A 20,081-nucleotide genomic window follows, 5' to 3' on the forward strand; every position below is an offset into this window, starting at 1 on the left:
TGCTGGACATCAGAACATGTTACCCATTAGACGCATTGTTTCCATGCATGATTGAGACATTTTCAAGCAGCTAAAAAGGAGCAAGATCACAATTATATATGATACATCTTTTCCAACCAATGCTCTTACAGAAAACTCTCTGGTGTATTTCAGGGCTCTAAAGGTGCAAATTGGGAATGTGTTTACTATGGATTACAGAAAATGAACATGTAACTTGAACATTTACTGAAAAGTACACACCACACTCCCAAATGAATTATGCAAATCCAGCTTCCAGTTGACTTAGATAAATGTATATTTGGTAGGAGAGGAGAACAAACACATTACCATTTTTTAACTCCTTGAGACACTTCATTTCTAATGTGCAACATCTTACTTCAAATCTTCCATTCTGGCATTGCGGGGGGGACACCCCTACCAATGGGATTCAAGTTGTCAACCTCTGCTATGCCACACTTCCTGCAAAGTGTGGCATACTTTTGACCCAGGATGCCCTATTCTCCTAAAAATCTAAATGGAGAAAATCTTTCCTATGTGTGTGTGTATCTGCGTAACCCAACCGTAGGTGTGGCTAACATTCTCCTTCCACTCCCTCACCTAATCGAGTTAGAGAAGCTCCCATCTGGCTAGAGATTAAGGAAGTGGGGGTGGTGGGTCATGTGACATCTCTTTTATGCAGAGGCTCCTGCCTTTGAAGTCCATCATATCTAGCAAGCCCTCTTCCTCTGCCTGACTTCGCCAGGAAGCAAATCTCCTCCCACCAAATGCCTGTTTTTTTGCAGTCCTCAGCTTCTACACACCCACTCTGAGGGTAGCTTTGCTCAGGCTGTCAAAAGGCTGACCTATTCAGAAGGGGCTGCTACAGGGCTGCTTTGGGTAACTTCCGGATAGTAAGCTCTAAAGCAAATTTCCTGCATTAGTTATAATGAAGCAAGTTTTTTGATTTATTGTAACTATTATTTTGATGCTTTGAATGGTATTGCTATCTAGCTCTAATGCAAAAAGCCTTCCCCATGTTAGCTTATGGGCTAGCAGCACTACAATAGGAAAAACATGACTTTGGCTATTTTTATGTACCAGGGCACATAAAACATATTTTATACTGTCCCTGGTTTTTGTAATAATGCCCCCTCTCATTGGGCTCATCGGGTAGACCTTAGTGGTGATTTATAAGTAATAAAAAGGGATGGCTAGGCTTTGGCAGTGGTTGGAAAGAAAAAAAAACGGTCCCCTGGTGTGAGAAAGTTGGAAAAGTAGCACTAATTATGAAAATACCTTACCCTCTGATATTTTTACAGAATCACACTTTTCTCAAAAATGTCAAAGGGGGAAGAAAACAAATATCCACTAGTTACAGAGCTCGGAGTCCATTCCTGCCTGAGACCTACTTTGATGTATTACACTGTACGCATTTATAAAGACCAATATTTAAATAGTTTAGTTCAGGTACCTGAAACAGACAGGAAGTCGTCCACGGAAGTGATGTCATCCACGGCCTCTGTAAGAACCCGAACTTGTTTTTCCCACTGATCTTTAAAGACGTCCATGTTATCTTGCGCAACCTTACTCTGCGGTCTGGCGGCCAAGGTGAGAGCAGCATTTATTACCTGGAATTGGAAAATGTATTTTACAGAAAGCACATGGATAGATGGATGGATGGATGGATGGATGGATGGATGGATGGATGGATGGATGGATGGATGGATGGATGGATAGATAGATAGATAGATAGGTAGATAGATGATAGATAGATAGATAGATAGATAGATAGATAGAAAGATAGATAGATAGATAGATAGATAGATAGATAGAAAGATAGATAGAAAGATAGATAGAAAGATAGATAGAAAGATAGATAGATAGATAGATAGAAAGATAGATAGATAGATAGATGATAGATAGATAGATAGATAGATAGATAGATAGATGATAGATAGATAGATGATAGATAGATAGATAGATAGATAGATAGATAGATAGATAGATAGATAGATAGATGATAGATAGATAGATAGATAGATAGATAGATAGATAGATAGATAGATAGATGACAGATAGATAGATAGATAGATGATAGATAGATAGATAGATAGATAGATAGATAGATAGATAGATAGATGATAGATAGATAGATAGATAGATAGATAGAAAGATAGATAGATAGATAGATAGATGATAGATAGATAGATAGATGATAGATAGATAGATAGATAGATAGATAGATAGATAGATAGATAGATAGATAGATAGATAGATAGATAGATAGAAAGATAGATAGATAGATAGATAGATAGATAGATAGATGATAGATAGATAGATAGATAGATAGATAGAAAGATAGATATATAGATGATAGATAGATAGATAGATAGATAGATAGATAGATAGATAATAGATAGATGATAGATAGATAGATAGATAGATAGATAGAAAGATAGATAGATAGATAGATGATAGATAGATAGATAGATAGATAGATAGATAGATAGATAGATAGATCAATAGATCAACAGATGGATAGATAGATAGATAGATAGATAGATAGATAGATAGATAGATAGATAGATAGATAGATAGATAGATAGATAGATAGATAGATAGATAGATAGATAGATAGATAGATAGATAAACAGACAGACAGACAGACAGACAGATAGATAGATAGATAGATAGATAGATAGATAGATAGATAGATGATAGATAGATAGATAGATAGATAGATAGATAGATAGATAGATAGATAGATAGATAGATAGATAGATAGATAGATAGATAGACATGTTTCTGTGCATACATACTTCGGGTACCATCTGCTTGCTAATGTTTTAAATCTTCATTTATTTCCTGGCACGGTTCACACCTACCTGTGGGCACAGGCTATCAATCTGTGTTGCTGCCATACGGACTAATTTCACGCCTTCTTCGTTATTGGAGATGGAACAGGCCAAGTTCGCAACCTGTTAAAAAAAAACAGAAAGGACAGTAAACATTTGCGAGGGGATTTTCAAGAAAACAGCGAACCATTGAAAAATATTTAAGCCCTGCCTGCTGTGTAGTTTTACTCCAGCTAGTATGGGTTGCAGAGACTCCAATTGCTGCTTTGACCAAACAGCAATCTCAAATTTACTACAAAATAACCAGACACTGCAAAAACATCATGGGCTGTGTGTAGCCACAGAATGCTCAGTGGGCGAATTAGTTTTACAGGAAAAAAGTCATAAATGTTTATCAAAGAACGGTTGTAATTTTGCCGCTGTGCACTGCCTTCAGTTATGTATTCCAAAACAATTATTTTTTATTTATGTAAATATTCAAATATTTTAAAGAAAGAGCATATCAATGTAGAACGTTTGTACACGTTGCCTGTTATGTATTTTTTATATTACATGTTTTTATTTTAAGGTAGCTTTAAAACACGTTCTCTTCATGTTGCAACTTATACGGGGCACTGATTGGAATTAGAATGTTTAGATTTCACATGGAATGTGAAATATTTTCTATATTTCATGGTTCCTTTAGCATTACGGTTGTTTATAAAACTTCACTTTGCAATAAAAGCACACAAACATTATATTTTTCAATATTTAATTTTTTTATCAATCAAACCTTGTCCCAATTTTTAGAAGAGAATGGGGTGCTGCACCACACACAAATGAGTTTCAGCCCACAACATAGTACAGAGTCCGCCCTGTTGGTGGTCACGGAGAAACTTAAGGGAATCCTAGACCAGGGGTGTGTTGCTGCTATCCTGCTTCTTGATCTTAGTGCAGCCTTTGACACGGTGGATCACAACACTATGATCCTCAAGCTAAAGGAAGCGGGTATTACAGACACTGCGATAAAATGGCTGTCCTCATTCCTAGAAGACAGATCCTTTCAGATAACAGATGAGCACCTATCGGATACCCTACAAATATCGCACTGAGCCCCACACTATTTAATCTTTACATGCAACCTCTGGCAAAGACAATGCAAGAATTTGGGCTATTTTATTGTGTCATACGCAGATGATACCCAGTTGCTACTATCAGTAATAGAGGGCCCACAATCCAAGCACACCAAGTTAGCCTCCTGCATGTTAAAAGTAGCGGAAAATGAACAGATGTAGCCAAAGCTGAACGGAGGAAAAGCAGGGCTTATGTTCCTGGGAAATAAGGGGGGCCCTAGAAACATCATCTGCTGGCCTCCAGAATTGGGAAACCCCTTTCCCAAAATATGCAGCAAAAAATCTGGGAATATGGTTAGATCACAGTCTTTCCATGGAGACACGAGCTAATAAATTGCCAGCTACATGTTTTGGAATACTTGGCATTATCCGGAAGATCCTGCCTCTTATCCCAGAACAAACCCGAAGAACTGTGGTTCAGGCCATGGTGATATCACGGCTGGACTACGGTAACTCCCTCTACCTAGGATACCCCAAATATGTCATGAATAGACTACAGCTGGGCCAGAATGCCGAAGCCAGGATACTGATAGGCATGCCCAGACAACAGTCAGTGAAAGCTCCGTTTAAAATACTGCACTGGCTACCAATCCGAGCCAGGATCAAGTTTAAGTCACTCTGTATGGCCCACAGAGCAATGAATGGCAAAGGCGCGGCCTTAATAAGAAAGCTTGTTGCACCCAATGCTCCGGGTAGATCTGTAAAATCCTCAGCAGATCTGCTCATGAAAAGGACAAGAATAAAGAGATCCTGGTGGGGAGGTAGATCTTTCTCATATATGGCTCCTAGTCTCTGGAACTTCCTACCTAAACAAATGCGACTGCTAACAGACAAACTGGCATTTAGGAAAAACCGCAAAACTGGCTCTTTCCATGATAACTTCTGCGCCCTAATTGCACTTTCTCCTCAGCGCTGGGAAGCCTTCGGGTAGCATGCGCTTTACAAATCCATAAACAAAAAACATATTTTAAACAAGCAAAACCACAGACATTTTCTAGTTAAGGTTATCAACACACACAGCTCCCACCAGAACTTTCCACCATGTTGTGTTCCTGATAACTGTTTTTATTTTTCTGTGCATTCCCAAAATTGTGTTTTGAGAATGACGGATGCCACAGGTTATGGGATGCATTTTAGAGGGTGTGCGTGTTTGAGCCAGAAACACAACTCAGTTTTTAGCTTTGTCTCTTTCAAGAGAATTTAATCTTTTTATGTTGTACTTATTTAACAGCTCCAGCTGTGTCTAGTATTTGGCTGTGCTCAGTGAGGTTGTGCTCAGAGCCTGGCCTGCACCCAAGCTGTGTGTTCAATACAGTACGGCTGCCCAACCCCAACTACACACAGCCTTTCTGAGCTTCTGAATCCATCATAAGTTTCAAAATCGGAAGTTGCAGGTCGGATTTCTGACTCATGAATTCCCAACAGCTAAAAAGGTGGCCTGGTACTGTGGCAATCTTAACCCCTTCCACGCGGGGTTAATTCCCCCGCAGTGGGGGGAGGGGCCGCGCGCGGTACTCATGATGAGTCCAGCTCATCATGCTGCACCGTGGAATTGTGCTCATGACGAGCTGGACTCGTCATGACTCCGCCCACTCCAATAGAACGCCCGCACAGGTGGGGAATTAGCCGCGCGTGGGAGGGCCGTGGCAGTTATGACGAGCTCAGCTCATCATGAGCACAGCTCCACTGTGCCTCATGAGCTGAGCTTGTCATAAGCATGGAAGGGGTTGAAGGCATGGTAGTATCCGGACACTATTTTAGGTATTGGGAATTCTTGTGTCACAAATATTAGTCATGAATCCCACTACTTTGTCAGACTTATTTTTCAAGTACCACTAAGGGGGAGAGTCCTTTGGGAGTTACTCGTTAAGGCCTGAGACATTTTAGGAAATGAAGAACATGGGGACTGTGCCCAGAGTACTATAATGACTGCAGCAGGAGAAATGTGTGTCTTTTGGTGGGCAATCAGATGTTACAGAACTCTTGTATCCATGGTACCACCTCTGGTGACACAGATCTAATGAGACAATAGGAGACAGGCTCCCTTCGCCAATCATACTATAATAATTAGTATTCTTGAACTCACAAGTTATTCATGAGTCTAGAACAACAGACATATACAAAAGTGTTAACCCCTTTCTACCTGCTCTGCAAATTAAACACTAACATCTCAAAATCTACAGAATGGATTTTCATGAACCAACCTCAACTTTGATGCCATGTTTGGTGAAATTCTATTTGGTGGGTTGGGCCGTTGGCATGAGAAACAATTTATATGGATGCTAAAGTAGAAAAACACTTATGTATTTTATATTACAAGCATATTTGGTGTATTGAACTTGAAAATATCTGTTTTCATCAAAGAGCAGCTAACAATAAGCACTGCTTGAGAAGTGATTCTTTTAAAATATCTTTCATACATACATTGTTGATAAAACAATTGACAATGGTGAGGAACAATGTATGTATGTAATTATGTGGTTGCAGCATTTCTCACATATTTATAGATGTACCACATTTGACACATCATTTTCCACATGGTTTGCAGATTTCCTAAAGAACGTTGCTTTCGCTCAAATGGAAAACAGAGAATGTAGCATAGATTTGCCCCTTTTATCATATAATTTAGATAAACTAGCTGTATAATTTAAATAACCTAACAGCTTAATCCTAGTAGCCCTGACAATGGTAAAGCTGTGCAGAGTGAGCTAGGGGCTGTCATAATTATTAAACCGTTACTTCACAGGGGTCAGTGAAATATTTCCATATTCCACGTTTCTTTTGAAATATCAGTTTCTACCACTGATTTGTATACAATAAAACACGCAAGCATGTAATGTAAGTAATATACATGGGATAATGTACCCCCTGTCATTCATTATAAGGATATTGCATGTTATCGAGGAGTCATGTACAAGAGATGCAAAGGCTGAATTATTTTATGAGGTCATGGAACTCCAAGGTGATTTGCAATATCTTTTTTAAAAAACAGCAGAAGGCATTTTATTTCTTCTGTGGTCATACCATCGCCTTTCCCACAAATGATTTAAACCCTTGATGCCTTTCTCATTAGTAGAAAAGTGGTAGTATGATAACATACATGAAGGGTAGAAGCAGAATCTGCAATGCACAATTAAACACACCAAAAAGCTGTTAGCAATGTTGCAAAAAAGATATTTGAATCAGTTTAATGCAAGTCAAATTAGGAATACTGTAGGTCAGAATCTGAACAAACGTGTACATTCTATCTTTCCTGTAATGTCATTCTCATGCATAAAATAAACTTGTTTCCAAAATTATCTCCTTTCTGTTGAACGCTGTTCGCTTTAGAAACAAAAATCAGAATAACAAAAAGCCAATTTTCCTTTCTAGTTTAATCTGGGGCTGTAATTATGCTTTATGACCTATCTTTTACCTTAGCTGCTGACAACAGGCAGTACGAAATCACCACTCAACTATAACATTATTATTATTATTAATATTCTTATCATTTATAAAGTGGTACTGTTACCTGGAAAGGGTTCCTGGCACTCCAATAGCAGTTTACTCCCCAACTAAATTCAGCAGACTAAAGGTTGTACATACAGAGCATAAGAGTCCACCTGAAACGTGACAGGTCGGAGATAGAAAGTAAAGCGCTTAGATACCCCTGGGTGATAAGGCGCTTTTATAAGCTTATGATAACATAACATAACATAAAGGGGGTGGCGGGCTAATCCACAGGTAGGAGGTTGGAACCGAAAATGCCATGAAATGTTTGAATTTCCGCTGTATCAAAAGATTGGCATCAAAGGTGGCGGGACGAATAGTAGCATTGACATTTATACTGCAGGTAGGGTAGTCCTACTTAATGAATAGATCTATGCTCAATGCAAAGAGATTTAAAGAAAATTCTTTCAGGCAAAGGAAGTCAATGGAATTTGTCAAATGCAGCAGTGGCCAATGAGTAGCAGAGATAGTGGAAAAGGTGTGGCGCAGCGGCCAGGGTGCCTGACTCCCGACCACAGCGTTCACGGTACGATCCCTGGCTCCGGCGACAGGTTTGCCCAGCACCATATGACTCTGGGCAATGGCTTGCTTACTCTTCCCGATAGCCCCCAGCGCTGGGACACCTCCGTTGGAGGTAGCTGTGTGCTTTACAAATGCTGGCATTTACATAGTAAGGGCAAATAGGGCTGTTGCAGTCTGAATTCTGTTCAGTATCTTAAGAAAATAATCTGGGAACCCCAACAACAGGGAGTTTTTTAGGGCCCCCAGCGGAAGTTCCAGCGAGTCGAATCTGCTCAAACTTGCGCCCGCACCACCAAAGAGCAATGGTGCGATGGAAGTAAAGGCAGGATCTTCTGCAGTATTTTTGATAAAGAGAAGCAGGTAGATGCCAGTTTGTTAACTTGGGAAGTTAGTGGAAGATCACATTAAAAGCCCAGGTGTCTTACGAATTTTGAGGCAGAGGAAGGGAATTCCCTGGGAGAAGTCTAGAAGTCAACAGTTAGTGGTCGAGGTATCTTATTCCTAGAGCAGCTCAGAAATCTCTATCTTATCTCCATTGAAATTGAAGACAGTGTGAGTCAGCTAGTTAGTAATTTTGCACATGCATTGATGAAGAGTATCAAGAGTGGAGAAGTGTGGCTCAATGGTTAGAGCGGCAGACCCTGACGCAGAGGTCTGGATCGGGACCAGGGTTCAATTCCCCGCCTCGGCGGATCTTGGGCTCAAAAATTCCACGGACCTGATAATTCTCGCCTCGGTGCCTATTCCAATCATGGAGTCCCACTCTGCAACTCTGGGCAATAGCTTGCTTAATCTCCACAACGGCCCCCACAACGCTAAGGATGCCTGGCCTCCACCTTGGGGGTGCCCAGGAGTGGACACCTCACAGGGAAAGCCAGGATGGGTTCCACAGCGGTATTCGTACAAGCGCCTTGAGACCATTGCGGATGAGTAGTGCGCTATGCAAGTATCACTTTACATTACATTTACAAAGCGTGCCAGAGCTGTTTGATCCATAGATTAGCTGGGTGTCATCTGTGTAATTCATGAGAATGATACATTGATCACAAATCAATTGGGCCAATGGCCTAATGTATAGGAGAAAATATTTTGGCTTAAATATGAGCCCTGGGGCTACCCTTGACCTAACCTGTACTGAAATAGAGGAAGGTGGATTGCTTGAGCTTTTTTGTTACTTTTTTAACTGACCTCGCTCAGAGCTGTATCCTTGATGCTAATTTCTTCCAGTCTTGCGATCAAGCAACTCATGCAAGGTGGCATCAAAGGCAGCTCAAGGCAACAAAGTCGCCCTTGTCAGCTGCCATTCAAAGGTCATCCAGCACTGCAATAAGGGCAGATTTGTTGGTTTCCAGATGGATATAAACGATTATGTTCAATTGTTTTTCCAGGGTTTTCACTGGAAGAGGGAGGAGAGAGATTGGTCTGAGAATAGCAGGGACAGCAGTGCTTTTCTTCAACAAACGCTCTATTATTATTAAATTAAATTTGTAATGCGCACAGCTACCCTTGACAGGGATTCCCGGCACAGCTCTACCATGGCTTTCTCCCATTCCAAAGGAATACATCTAGAGGACAAGCAAGCATTGCAGATTGTCTGAAGGGCCTGTCAATTTATAAAGTGGTAGGGCTTTCAAACGAAATATAATTTTGCTGGAATACGCTAGTGCATCATGTCAGATATGTATTGCATCTGTGAAAGGACGGGCTGTAACAGCCCATGCCTGACATACGCCATACACCGTAGGAGAGCCTCTTCTGGTGCAAGGTGATATTGCAGCTTTTCCATGTAAACAAATGATTGGTGAGATTGTTTCATTACATGTCAAAACTGTAATATTTTAAGATATGAGATGCGAGTGAGCCCAGATGTGGCTAGTGCTCTACCTACCGGCTATGTTATTGTCCGACAAGACAGGGACACGGGGAAAGGTGGCGGGATAGCGATTATTTTTAAGGCTACTCACTCTTGTCAATTGGAAGCTCTCCCATTCCCCGACTGCGAAGCCGCTTTATTTAAACTTGCAGTCTCTTCCCAACTAACATTTTCGGGAATACTTATTTATCGTCCCCCCCGACAAACCCACCCGATGGCTTTCATCATTTGCTGAACGAGTAGCCCCGCTTTCACTGAAGTCAGCCAATTTTACAATCTTGGGGGACCTAAACCTCCACTTGGAAGACACCCAAAACAGCTTAAGTAGTATGTTTTTATCTGATTGTGAGGCTATTAACTTAATACTCCGCAATCAGGGCCTGACTCATCAGGCTGGCCACCTACTTGACCCAGTCATTTCAAACATATCACTTGACTGCAGTACCCCTGCTCTTCCCCTCGAATGGTCAGACCACTTTGCTATCCCTTTTAGCCTGACTGTAGAGAGTACTAGGAAAGAGTCCCTTCCTGTTACTATGAGCAGGTACAGAGTTTGGGCCAAACTGAATATTCCTGCGTTCAATGCCACACTACTTGCCAGCCGCCCTAACTCTAACTTAATGTGTACTTCGCTGAACCAGGAATTTCTACATGGCTGTCCTCCAACATTAACCATCATCTACCACTAAGCTCCAGACATCCCATTACACACCTCCCTCCTGCTCCAGGGTTCACGGACGATTTGAAAGTTTTGAAGTCTAAATGTAAACAGCGGGAAAGATCCTGGAGAAAGACTTATACCCAAAACGATAAATTAATTTACCGTTCTGCACTTAGGCAGTACCATCGAGCCTGCAGAAAGGCGAAAGCCTCTTATGTCTCGGAGTCCATCAACAGTGCCACTAGCCGGCCGAAAGCTTTATTCTCAATGGTGAAAAAGCTAGCAGGTTCAAATACCTCCTCCACCCCACCGGCTTTGTGTGAAACCCAATGCAATAAAATCGACGATTTCTTTATCTCCAAAGTTGACATGATCTATAAATCACTCTCTTCTACTTCTCCCGGGACATCGCATGATCTTCCTAACCCGGATATACTTGGCCCTCTATCCGCGGTGGCACTGATCTCAGACTGGCCTCAGTTCCATCAGACTTCGCTTTGCGATTGCATGGCCAAGGTAAATTCAGGCTCTCCCTTTGACCCAATTCCCATTGACATTCTCCGACAGCTCTCTCCAGACCTGCTCCTGGTCATTCAAGAGCTCCGAAATACCTCATTACGAGAATCTATTGTCCCTGACGATTGGAAAAGAGCCATGGTGATCCCACTCTTAAAAAAACCTGGTGCTGATCTCAAGATATATTCCAACTACCTCCCCATTTCCCTGCTGCCAATGTTTTCAAAGATCCTGGAGAGGCATATTAACACTCACCTTACCTCCCACATCGAGGCTACAGGTTTCCTACTTCCGTCCCAATCTGGGTTTCGTACCCATTTTTCCACAGAAACCACCCTTTTGGGGGTTACTGAGAACCTGCGTTCCCGCCTCGATGAGGGTGGAACCTCGGCGCTTATTCTCCTAGACTTAAGCGCCGCGTTTTACACGGTTTCACACCATGTTCTTTTGAAAACATTGAAGACAGCCGGAGTGACTGGCCCTGCTTTGGCCTGGCTTTCCTCCTTTCTGAGCGGTCGCTCATTCCAGGTCTTCTCTTCCAACTCTGTCTCCTCTGTTCGTTCGTCTGCGCATGTGGTGCCCCAGGGGTCCTCACTGAGCCCAATGCTCTTTAACATCTATGTGAGGCCCCTGGCAAGCATCGTGGAAGACTCTGGTCTTTCCCTTTATTCATACGCAGACGACACTCAAATCATCTTCTCCCTCTCCCCGGCTAAGGCGTGTGCCCCGTCTGCTCTCAAACTAGGGCTTAGCCGAGTGGCGGAGTGGATGCAGACTAATCTCCTGAAATTGAATGGAGACAAGACTGAGGTGGTTATCCTAGGCAAACACAAACATCTCTGGGGCCCTCAACATTGGCCACCAGAAATGGGCCCACTACCCCTGCCTGTTACGCAGGTACGGAACCTTGGCTTTGGTCTGGATGAGTCACTATCTATGCGGCACCAAGTAGTCAGAGTGGCAGCCACCTGCTTTTCCATCTTAGGGTGGCTTCGCAAAATCCTCTGGATGCTCCCGGACTCAACAAGGCATACTGTAATCCAGGCTTTAGTCATCTCACGCCTGGACTATGGTAATGTACTTTACCTTGGAGCCACGGTGGAGTCTCAATGGAAACTCCAGCTTGTTCAGAACTCGGCCACTCGTCTACTTTGTAAAGTTTCTTGGAGATCCCCCATCTCCCCTTATCTTAAAGATCTGCATTGGCTCCGCATCGAAAGCAGAATCAAATTTAAGGCCCTCTGCTTCATGCATAAGATCAAGCAGCCTACCTCCAGTCTCTCGTCCAACCTTACTCTCCCTCCCGCCTCCTTAGATCCTTGTCTCAAGGGAATTTTTTGATTCCACGTTTCAAACTGGCAAGAATGGGCGGACGCTCTTTCTCTTCTCTTGCCCCCAAGCTGTGGAATTCTCTTCCAGCTCCACTAAAACTTGAGCCTTCCCTAACGAAATTTCGAAAAAAGCTTAAAACGTTGCTTTTCCCTCAGTGATGATTTCCTGAACCTACCACCACTACTACCTCTTGCTGGCGCCGGGAAACCCCATGCGGGTAGCTGTGCGCATTATAAGTTTAGTTACAATACAATACTACAATACGTGGTTTTGGGGTGTCGCCGTCCTTTTGGCCCCTCTGGAGAAGCCGCCCCTGGTGAGTTGCCAGATTTTCATAGGGAGAAGATAGGAGAGCTAGATGAAATAGAATTTGTAAGATTGTTGGCGCTGTTAGCATGAATCTGGCCAAAATCTGTGTGTGCCGATGGAATGACCTGAGTTGAGTGTAAAGGACTGAGAGAGTCTACAGAACCCAATGAGGAGGTACCAGCAGAAGAGGAATCAGGTGAAATATGATGCAGACTATTCACTAAGTTGGTTATTGTATCCTCGAACAGGAGAGGTTATCACAGAGGGATTGTGAATGAACAAAAGTATGTGTTACACAAGCAGCACTTGTTGAGCAGATATGTAATTTTCTTAGTACAGAGAACTAGAGTTGTAATAAATCAATTGTAACAAGGAAGTTAGTGGCAGTATTTTCTACTTATATTATATTATACTATATTATATTTTATTATATTATACTATGTTATATTACTTTATACCATATTACATTATGTTATATTACATTATATTATATATTCATACATATACAGCCATGCCTAAAAACAGTCAATGACATATTACATGTGTTTAAATCCATAATTAATATACTTTTATTACAGAAGGTTCATGTTGGGTCATTTGAAATATTTGTGTTGGTTATTTTATGCACACAGACAACACCTTACAATAAAAATGATCGGAGAGAAAACTGCGTGAATTGCAAATACTCTGCCCCACGGTTATTTTTCAGAACATAGCTCCATTCTGTTCCCAACTAACGGACCAGAAAACTTTCAAAAGAGTGTATTTGCTCTTTTGGAATATATTCTTCAAACCGTTCCAAGGTGCCAAGGCTGTGGCTGTTGTGTACCAGAAACTCCCTAACTTACTTATCAGATCATTTCATGGGGTTGTTGTTAATCCAGTGGGATATTCTTGAACAAGGGGCATTTAACACAAAATAAGCGTTTGTAGCAAATCATCATTGGCGGCCCACTTACAAACTCACAAAGCCTCGACACCCGTCAAACCTTTGAAATCTGTAAATGTATTTTCATTACACATTTATTAAATGTATTACTTTCTCCATAGATATGTTATTTTCGCCAGTTTCACATTTTGAAATACCTGCCTTCGTGCACTGACGTGTATCATTTGTCCAATTGTTTAATAAACCCGTTCATAAGATCGGTTTTCCTCGTTAATTATTGCTAAAATATGCATGCTAAACTTTTATTCTATAAGAGCGATTACTGGTGCACATCTGCATGCCAACAGACCGGAGCGTTTTCAAAGAGTCAGTCTGAGCGCTCGTCGTGCCCGTGGGCAGAGCTACCAGTTGGAAATGATTCATGCCACAGCTCAAATGCCCCCGTCTTTGCAGTTTTCCCGCAGCCTCCCCCCGTGGTATTAATCTGCTCGCGTCTCCAGCGTGCATCGCCCTGTAAACCCGCATCCATCTGTTCTCCGCGAAGCCATTTCACTTCACGGTTCTTTAGGACGTGGCTTGCATGCATCGAGGGGCTTCTGGTAGCAAAGCAGCACCCTGGGCCCCGGAGGCCCGGGCGCGCGCGTGCCAGGCCAGGCGGTATTCTAATGCGGGGCTTCTGTTGATTAGAAGCCCGCCAGCTTCGCGCGTCGCCATTGGCTGATGTGCTGGGAGCAAGGCACGTCTTTGAGCGGTGTATTTGTATGCATCCAACACGGCTCAAAGATTGTTCTAAAAAAAAACAGAAGCACCAAAAAATCATTATAAGGTGTCAGTCATAGAAAACTAAAGAGCTTCGTGTGCATAAGGCATTATCTCCTCATAACCTTACTCATCCCACTCTCTTCCTGTTTCAGTGATGTACCAGCATCATTGATCACTGGTAGTGGCTCACCTAGTTCTAAGCTTTCCTCACTTTCCATAGGCGGAGAGGGATGTCTCCCATGATGAGACTGCACTCATACTTCCTCACTTCCTGTCTTTCATATGCGCCCATTTCCTGAAAGCTGCTCGGTCGCCTTTTTTCAGTATTGGGTGCTTATTCCCAATTTTCTGCCAGATGGGAGTGTGAACTAGATGCGGTCTACATCCACTTTGGCAAGATGGTTTAAGACAGTCATGTCACGTGCTTATCAGGAAGCTGGTGGAGAGTGCCCTGGCACATTTACAGGCCACATTACTATGGGAATCTCTTGAGGGGAGTGGGCGGGTTTTCTGTGTCAGTTGTATACAAAGCAACCCCGTGGACTACACCCTCCACATTTGTCACTCATTGTAGACTTAGGGACCGGTTATGGTTTTGGTTGGAAAGCTTCCTACTGCAAGTCAGAAGCTTTCCGACCACAGTGGGAGGCTTTCCGACCAGCACGGACAGTTTGCAGTCCGACCGCCAAATTACGATGTCAGTGGTCGGAGCATAAACAAGTTGGTTATTCCAACATGGTTCCGACCGGCTCTCAGAGTCTTCCATCCGGTAGGACATACTGTAATCCCCTTTGGACGGCGTTTCCGCCATCGGGAGTACATTGTCAGTCTCCGACAGCCTTTCTGTGCCAGCCATTCTGACACAGTAAGGCAGTCGGAATGCGACTTTGGGGGTCCACAGCCTACGGTTGGTGGCCAAGGGGGTACCTAGGGTGCCCCCTGTAAATCCACATGGAGGCCTGCCACAAGGTGCAGTGTTTTACACACACAGCTATTTCCTTATGGGAGCCTGTATTACAGTCGGTTATGGCCATAGCACAAGCTCCCATAGAGAAATGGGAGTATACAACAAACAGTGTTCAGTCGCATCGTAATCAGGCAGTCGGAACTGCTGACTGGAAGTCGGTTGGTCCCGTTTCCGCCACGGTGCCGGTTGGAGGAAAGTCCGACCGTCATCGTAATAGGCCCCCTAAATGTTGCTCAAGGGTCTGCATTAGCTTTTGGTTCTTCAGTTATTAACCGCTTCAGTGCGGCGCCGATTCCGCCCCTGTGCTGGACATTCCAGAACAGGGTGCGGTCGTGACGGAACCGTTCCGTCATCTGCACAGCTCAGCCGTGACTGATGACGGAACAGTTCCGTCACAAGCATCGAAGGGGTTAAGTGCTGTATGTCTCTAACTTGATGTTGCTATACCATTGAATTATAGATTTCAGATGATGTATTCAGTAGCAACACGTTATTACAAGAAAGGGTGTTGAATGATAAACATTTTCTCTCTTACATTAAGGCCTTTAAGTTTTCCCTTTGTGTTATTTCAGCTTATGAGGTATGTTTCTTTGGCCATACGTTCAATAGGTAAGGGGTGGGATGAGTAAGGTGATGAGGTAATGCTCGAGTCACTTACAGGTAATCTACATCACTCTGATACTTCCTTAATGATCCCAGTACTTATGCATGCCCACTCCTTTCTTTCTCATCAGTCTTATTATGAGGGCTGGTTTCAAAACAGGAAGTGTGAGTGGGGACTTATGGGAGACAACCCTTTCAGGACATGTATACTGAGCAAAACTTGAAAGTAGGTGATCACGTCAGTAATGCTGGCACATTATTCAAAAAAGAAAGTACATACAAAGATTTTTCATCATGGCTGCGTCACTTTTTTGATGCATCCCAGATGAACAATCCTTTTTGATATTTTCAAAGCAAAACGAATGTCAATTTGGGGGGCTTGGAAAAAACAGTAATGAAAAGCAGTACAATGCACTGCATTGCGTTACCTTGCGTCAGGGAGGCGTTCAATTGGTGGTGCATGGGCATTCCTGTGCATCTATCCATGGAATCTGGCACTAAACCAGATTTACAAAGACTTGTAAACCTGGTATTGAGTTGAAATGGCACGCCTACCCGACAGAGGTGTAACAAGGAGAAATATCTTAATTCCTTCTCGTTACTTCTTCTTTGCATGTGTACTGCATTGTCCAGGACTCATAAAAATAGGAATAACACCTCTCAGGATTGTTTTTGTGCAGGACGGTATTCCTTCCTTCTGACCACAATGAAGGCACTCTTAGAGCATTGCACATGGGAGTCTGTACTATTGCTAGACAGTACATAGTATGCCAGTGTTATGAGAGATACACTGGATATTTTAAAACTTCTCTCTGTGCTACCTTTGTTTGTACTTAGACAAATAGAACCTGCCTTTTTGCTATTGAGAAATGACATTCAAAAGTATCCCATGAGTACCACTAAAAACTTTTGTGAATTGCTGGCACTTGTACATCTGCATTCACACGAGGTTGTAGACCTTTGGGTGCAGACTTATGGCTCTCTTTGAGATTCAAGCCCTTACTTTCTTTACTTCCCATTCTAAACACACTTACATGTCACTACTGATATGTCAGAACATGGGTTAATATTTTTGGAAAGGTAGAACCCTTACAAACCCACCTTGTTTAGGTCTCAACACAAATGTCTGCGAAAATCTGCTGAACAATAAGTAGCTTTATCACAAGCAGTAGGTAACTCCCTCACGTTTAAGGACAAAGGAACAATAAAGTTCCCAAACACGTTTAGACAAAAGAGACAATTTTAATAAGCAAAAATACATCTAAATATTTAAAATTTGATAGGTAAAACTGGGGATATAAATGTTTAATATTTTAAGAGAAAGAGTTCTCAGACAACGTATAGCATGATTAAAAAATATGAGTTTGAGGTTGACCAGGACCAGGTGCAATTTTAGATTGACCCCAATATAGAGGAGGTCATATACACCAAGTGAATTATACTGGATTAGATTTTGGCAACCAGGTTACTCTCTCACAAGCATGATGGAGCCTGCTGGATGTTGGATTTACCAGCCCTATTTTGTGTCAGGCAGATCATCAGCTTTCTGTTGGCAGGGCTGCTGTTGCCTCCATCGACAGAAAGCTTACTCCGAAGGCCTTATGGATTGCTGGTTGTTTGAGTAAGGGCATCACACTGCCCACCCTATTTAGGGCTAATGGTCTAATATTATTTTTTTCTGAACATCACTCCCAGGAACAAACAGACCAATTAAAATAATGATCTGTAATCCCAGGGAAAAACACTCTATGTGCATTGGAGGCATTAGGTATTTTATTCTATTTTTAAAACAAAATGTCCCACTGTGAATGTTTGTGTTTCAGAAACAAAGTTTGGTGAATGCTGTTCAAAATCTAATGGATTCATTCACCAAATCTGATGGTCCACCCAACTCTAAAGAGGGCGGGCAGATCGAGAGTTTAGCGGACAGGGTATCCTGTCTACAAAACTCTAAATCAGGCCCATGGTCACTTTTTTAGTTCTCAAAATCTTCTAGCTGGGTAAGGTTGGAAGCTTTAACTGGGAAGAGTTCCACAAGGCTGGATACAACTACTTTAACATCCATATGAGCCTGTTTTCAGCACTGAAAAAAGCTCATAGCGGGACAAACCTGATTTTCCTGACACCTTGCAATGTGACTTCCCTGGGCACGCCTCAGCTTGCTCTGGTCTTTCGGCGGTACAGAAAAATGACTAGGTACCATTTTTCTACAATTGCTGAGGAAGTTCTTTATGGCTTTTCAGCAGACCTAAAGGCACATTTTTGCATGAACCAGGTCTAATGCAGGCCTCAGTGGTCTTCCTGAAGTTGGGATTAATTCAGCTTTTTGTGTCCTTACAGATAGTGAACTAGCGGTCATCCACCTGATCGTCGAAGAGCAGGCCCTGTTCCTGAGTGCCAAACAAAAGTCATTAAGTCACTTGCTTTCAGCAGGGTCTTCCTTCTTCTTGTGTTGTCTTCCCAGGTCCAGAAGTGTTATGAGGAGATGCTGCTGATGTTATATAGTTTTCTGTATACAGGACTTAGGAGACCCCCTCATAACCTGCACTGGATTAGTTGCTCATTGAGGCCTCAGGCCAGTGAAAACTCTATTCATGTATAATAGTTTATGAGTTTATGTTCATTATCATGAAACAATGTGTATTACATTTATAATACACTCTGACAGCACACCCTTACTTCATATGTTCATTGATTCATTTGAATAGCTGTTGCTTAGGTAAAGGTATATTAACATATCACGAGACTGCAAGCAAATTCTATTATAGAGATATCATGGGCATAAGATTTATTTTTCTCAAAATAAACAGTTTGGATGATATAAAGTCGCCGTTCACAGCCCTCCTAGAGAGTGAAAGGGGGACTTTGATTCCAGGAAAAAAACTAAATGCAGCATGTTTTTTTGCAGAGCTGCATCAAGGTTACTATCTTCTAACAGTTCCACTGAAAAGGTATAATTCAGCCTCATCTTGCAGACAGGTCTCGGATTTAAAAAAATAGATGAAGTTCAGGTACGCATTAGACGAAAGCCTTGAAAATTACAATTGAAATTTCTTGTGTCTCGACACTTATTGCGAATAATTGCAAGAACTCGGAAAAATAAACCAAAATTACTGACAGTCTCAGTCAAGTTTGTTGCATGGAGGTGATACTATTATACTGTGCACTGGCCGGTTACAGGGGAATCTTTCCATCTCAGTCTCACCCTACACCCTCCTCCTTTCAAAGCACAACCTCTTTACCTTATCATAAAAATTCCAAGAACTTTAAAACACATATTGGGTAACTCTGTCTTCTATCAGGAATGGCTCTCCCTAAATTACTCCCTAATTAAATTAGGTCTCCTCCCTCTGTCAGGGTTATGAACTGGTATTTCTATGATGAACATGGAGATCAGAAAGGCTAGGAGGCCGTGTGAATGAATGGGAGCAGATCCTGTCAGGTCCCTTTGGCATCTCCAAGTCGAAAGAGGAAGCAAGATATCTGTATCATTGTAAGGAATTGGGTCATTGATTGATAGGGATGGAAGCCTCATTTAGCCAACAACCATAAACCCTCTGAGGGTGAACCACAAAAGTCACTCAATTTACCTGTGATAGTATCCTTTGGTATCTGACACAAATGCAGTGAAGCTTAACTTAGCTGTAATGTGTAGAGTATTTATACACAGCTGAGGCTCATGGAGGGAGTTCCGGTGGGGCAGGCAGGCGGGGCAGGGGAGGGGCAGGGTGGGGGGTGATAAACACCGGAATATGGATGATTGCAGGTAAGTAAACAATTAAATTAATAAAACTAATTTTGTAGCGCGCCCTGCATCGCATTTTGCGATGCAGGGCACGGAACGAAATCAAAAATCATTTTGCCTTAATTTACCTTTTTAACTGTGTGAAAATGGGTTAGAAGATTTGCCCTGTCCACCTTTGCATGTGAAAGTTCTTTTCCTTTCTCTCAAGACTCCCGCTCTTTATATTTCTGCTCACGGACTTCCTTTCCAGAGTAAGTACATTTCTTATTTTATTGATTGAAACCTTCATTTGGTTCTACTTTCCATGCTATATTTATTGACAGCACTGCTACAATTTTTCCAACTTACCCATAACCTTAGTTTAGCATTGGAAAGATTCACTTTACCGCAACAGAATTGATCTTACTTTGCATATGCTGTTTTAAATAAACTGTACTTACATTTGCCAATTTGAATTGACTCAATTT

At 42.2% G+C, this 20,081-nt stretch overlaps 1 protein-coding gene across 1 annotated transcript in view; it reads right to left on the reverse strand.

Moving 5' to 3' along the window:
- CTNNA2 (catenin alpha 2) overlaps positions 1–20,081 on the reverse strand; it is a 2,858,593-nt gene that overhangs the window by 482,804 nt on the left and 2,355,708 nt on the right. Inside the window, exons 10-11 of the mRNA XM_078679035.1 lie at positions 2,865–2,957; positions 1,451–1,607 (exon numbers count right to left, since the gene is read on the reverse strand). Of these exons, the coding sequence (XP_078535161.1) occupies positions 1,451–1,607; positions 2,865–2,957 (250 nt within the window). The remainder of the gene's footprint in view (positions 1–1,450; positions 1,608–2,864; positions 2,958–20,081) is intronic.

Source organism: Lissotriton helveticus, chromosome 2_2 (genome assembly GCF_964261635.1).
Source record: "Lissotriton helveticus chromosome 2_2, aLisHel1.1, whole genome shotgun sequence".
Lineage (NCBI taxonomy): Eukaryota > Metazoa > Chordata > Amphibia > Caudata > Salamandridae > Lissotriton > Lissotriton helveticus.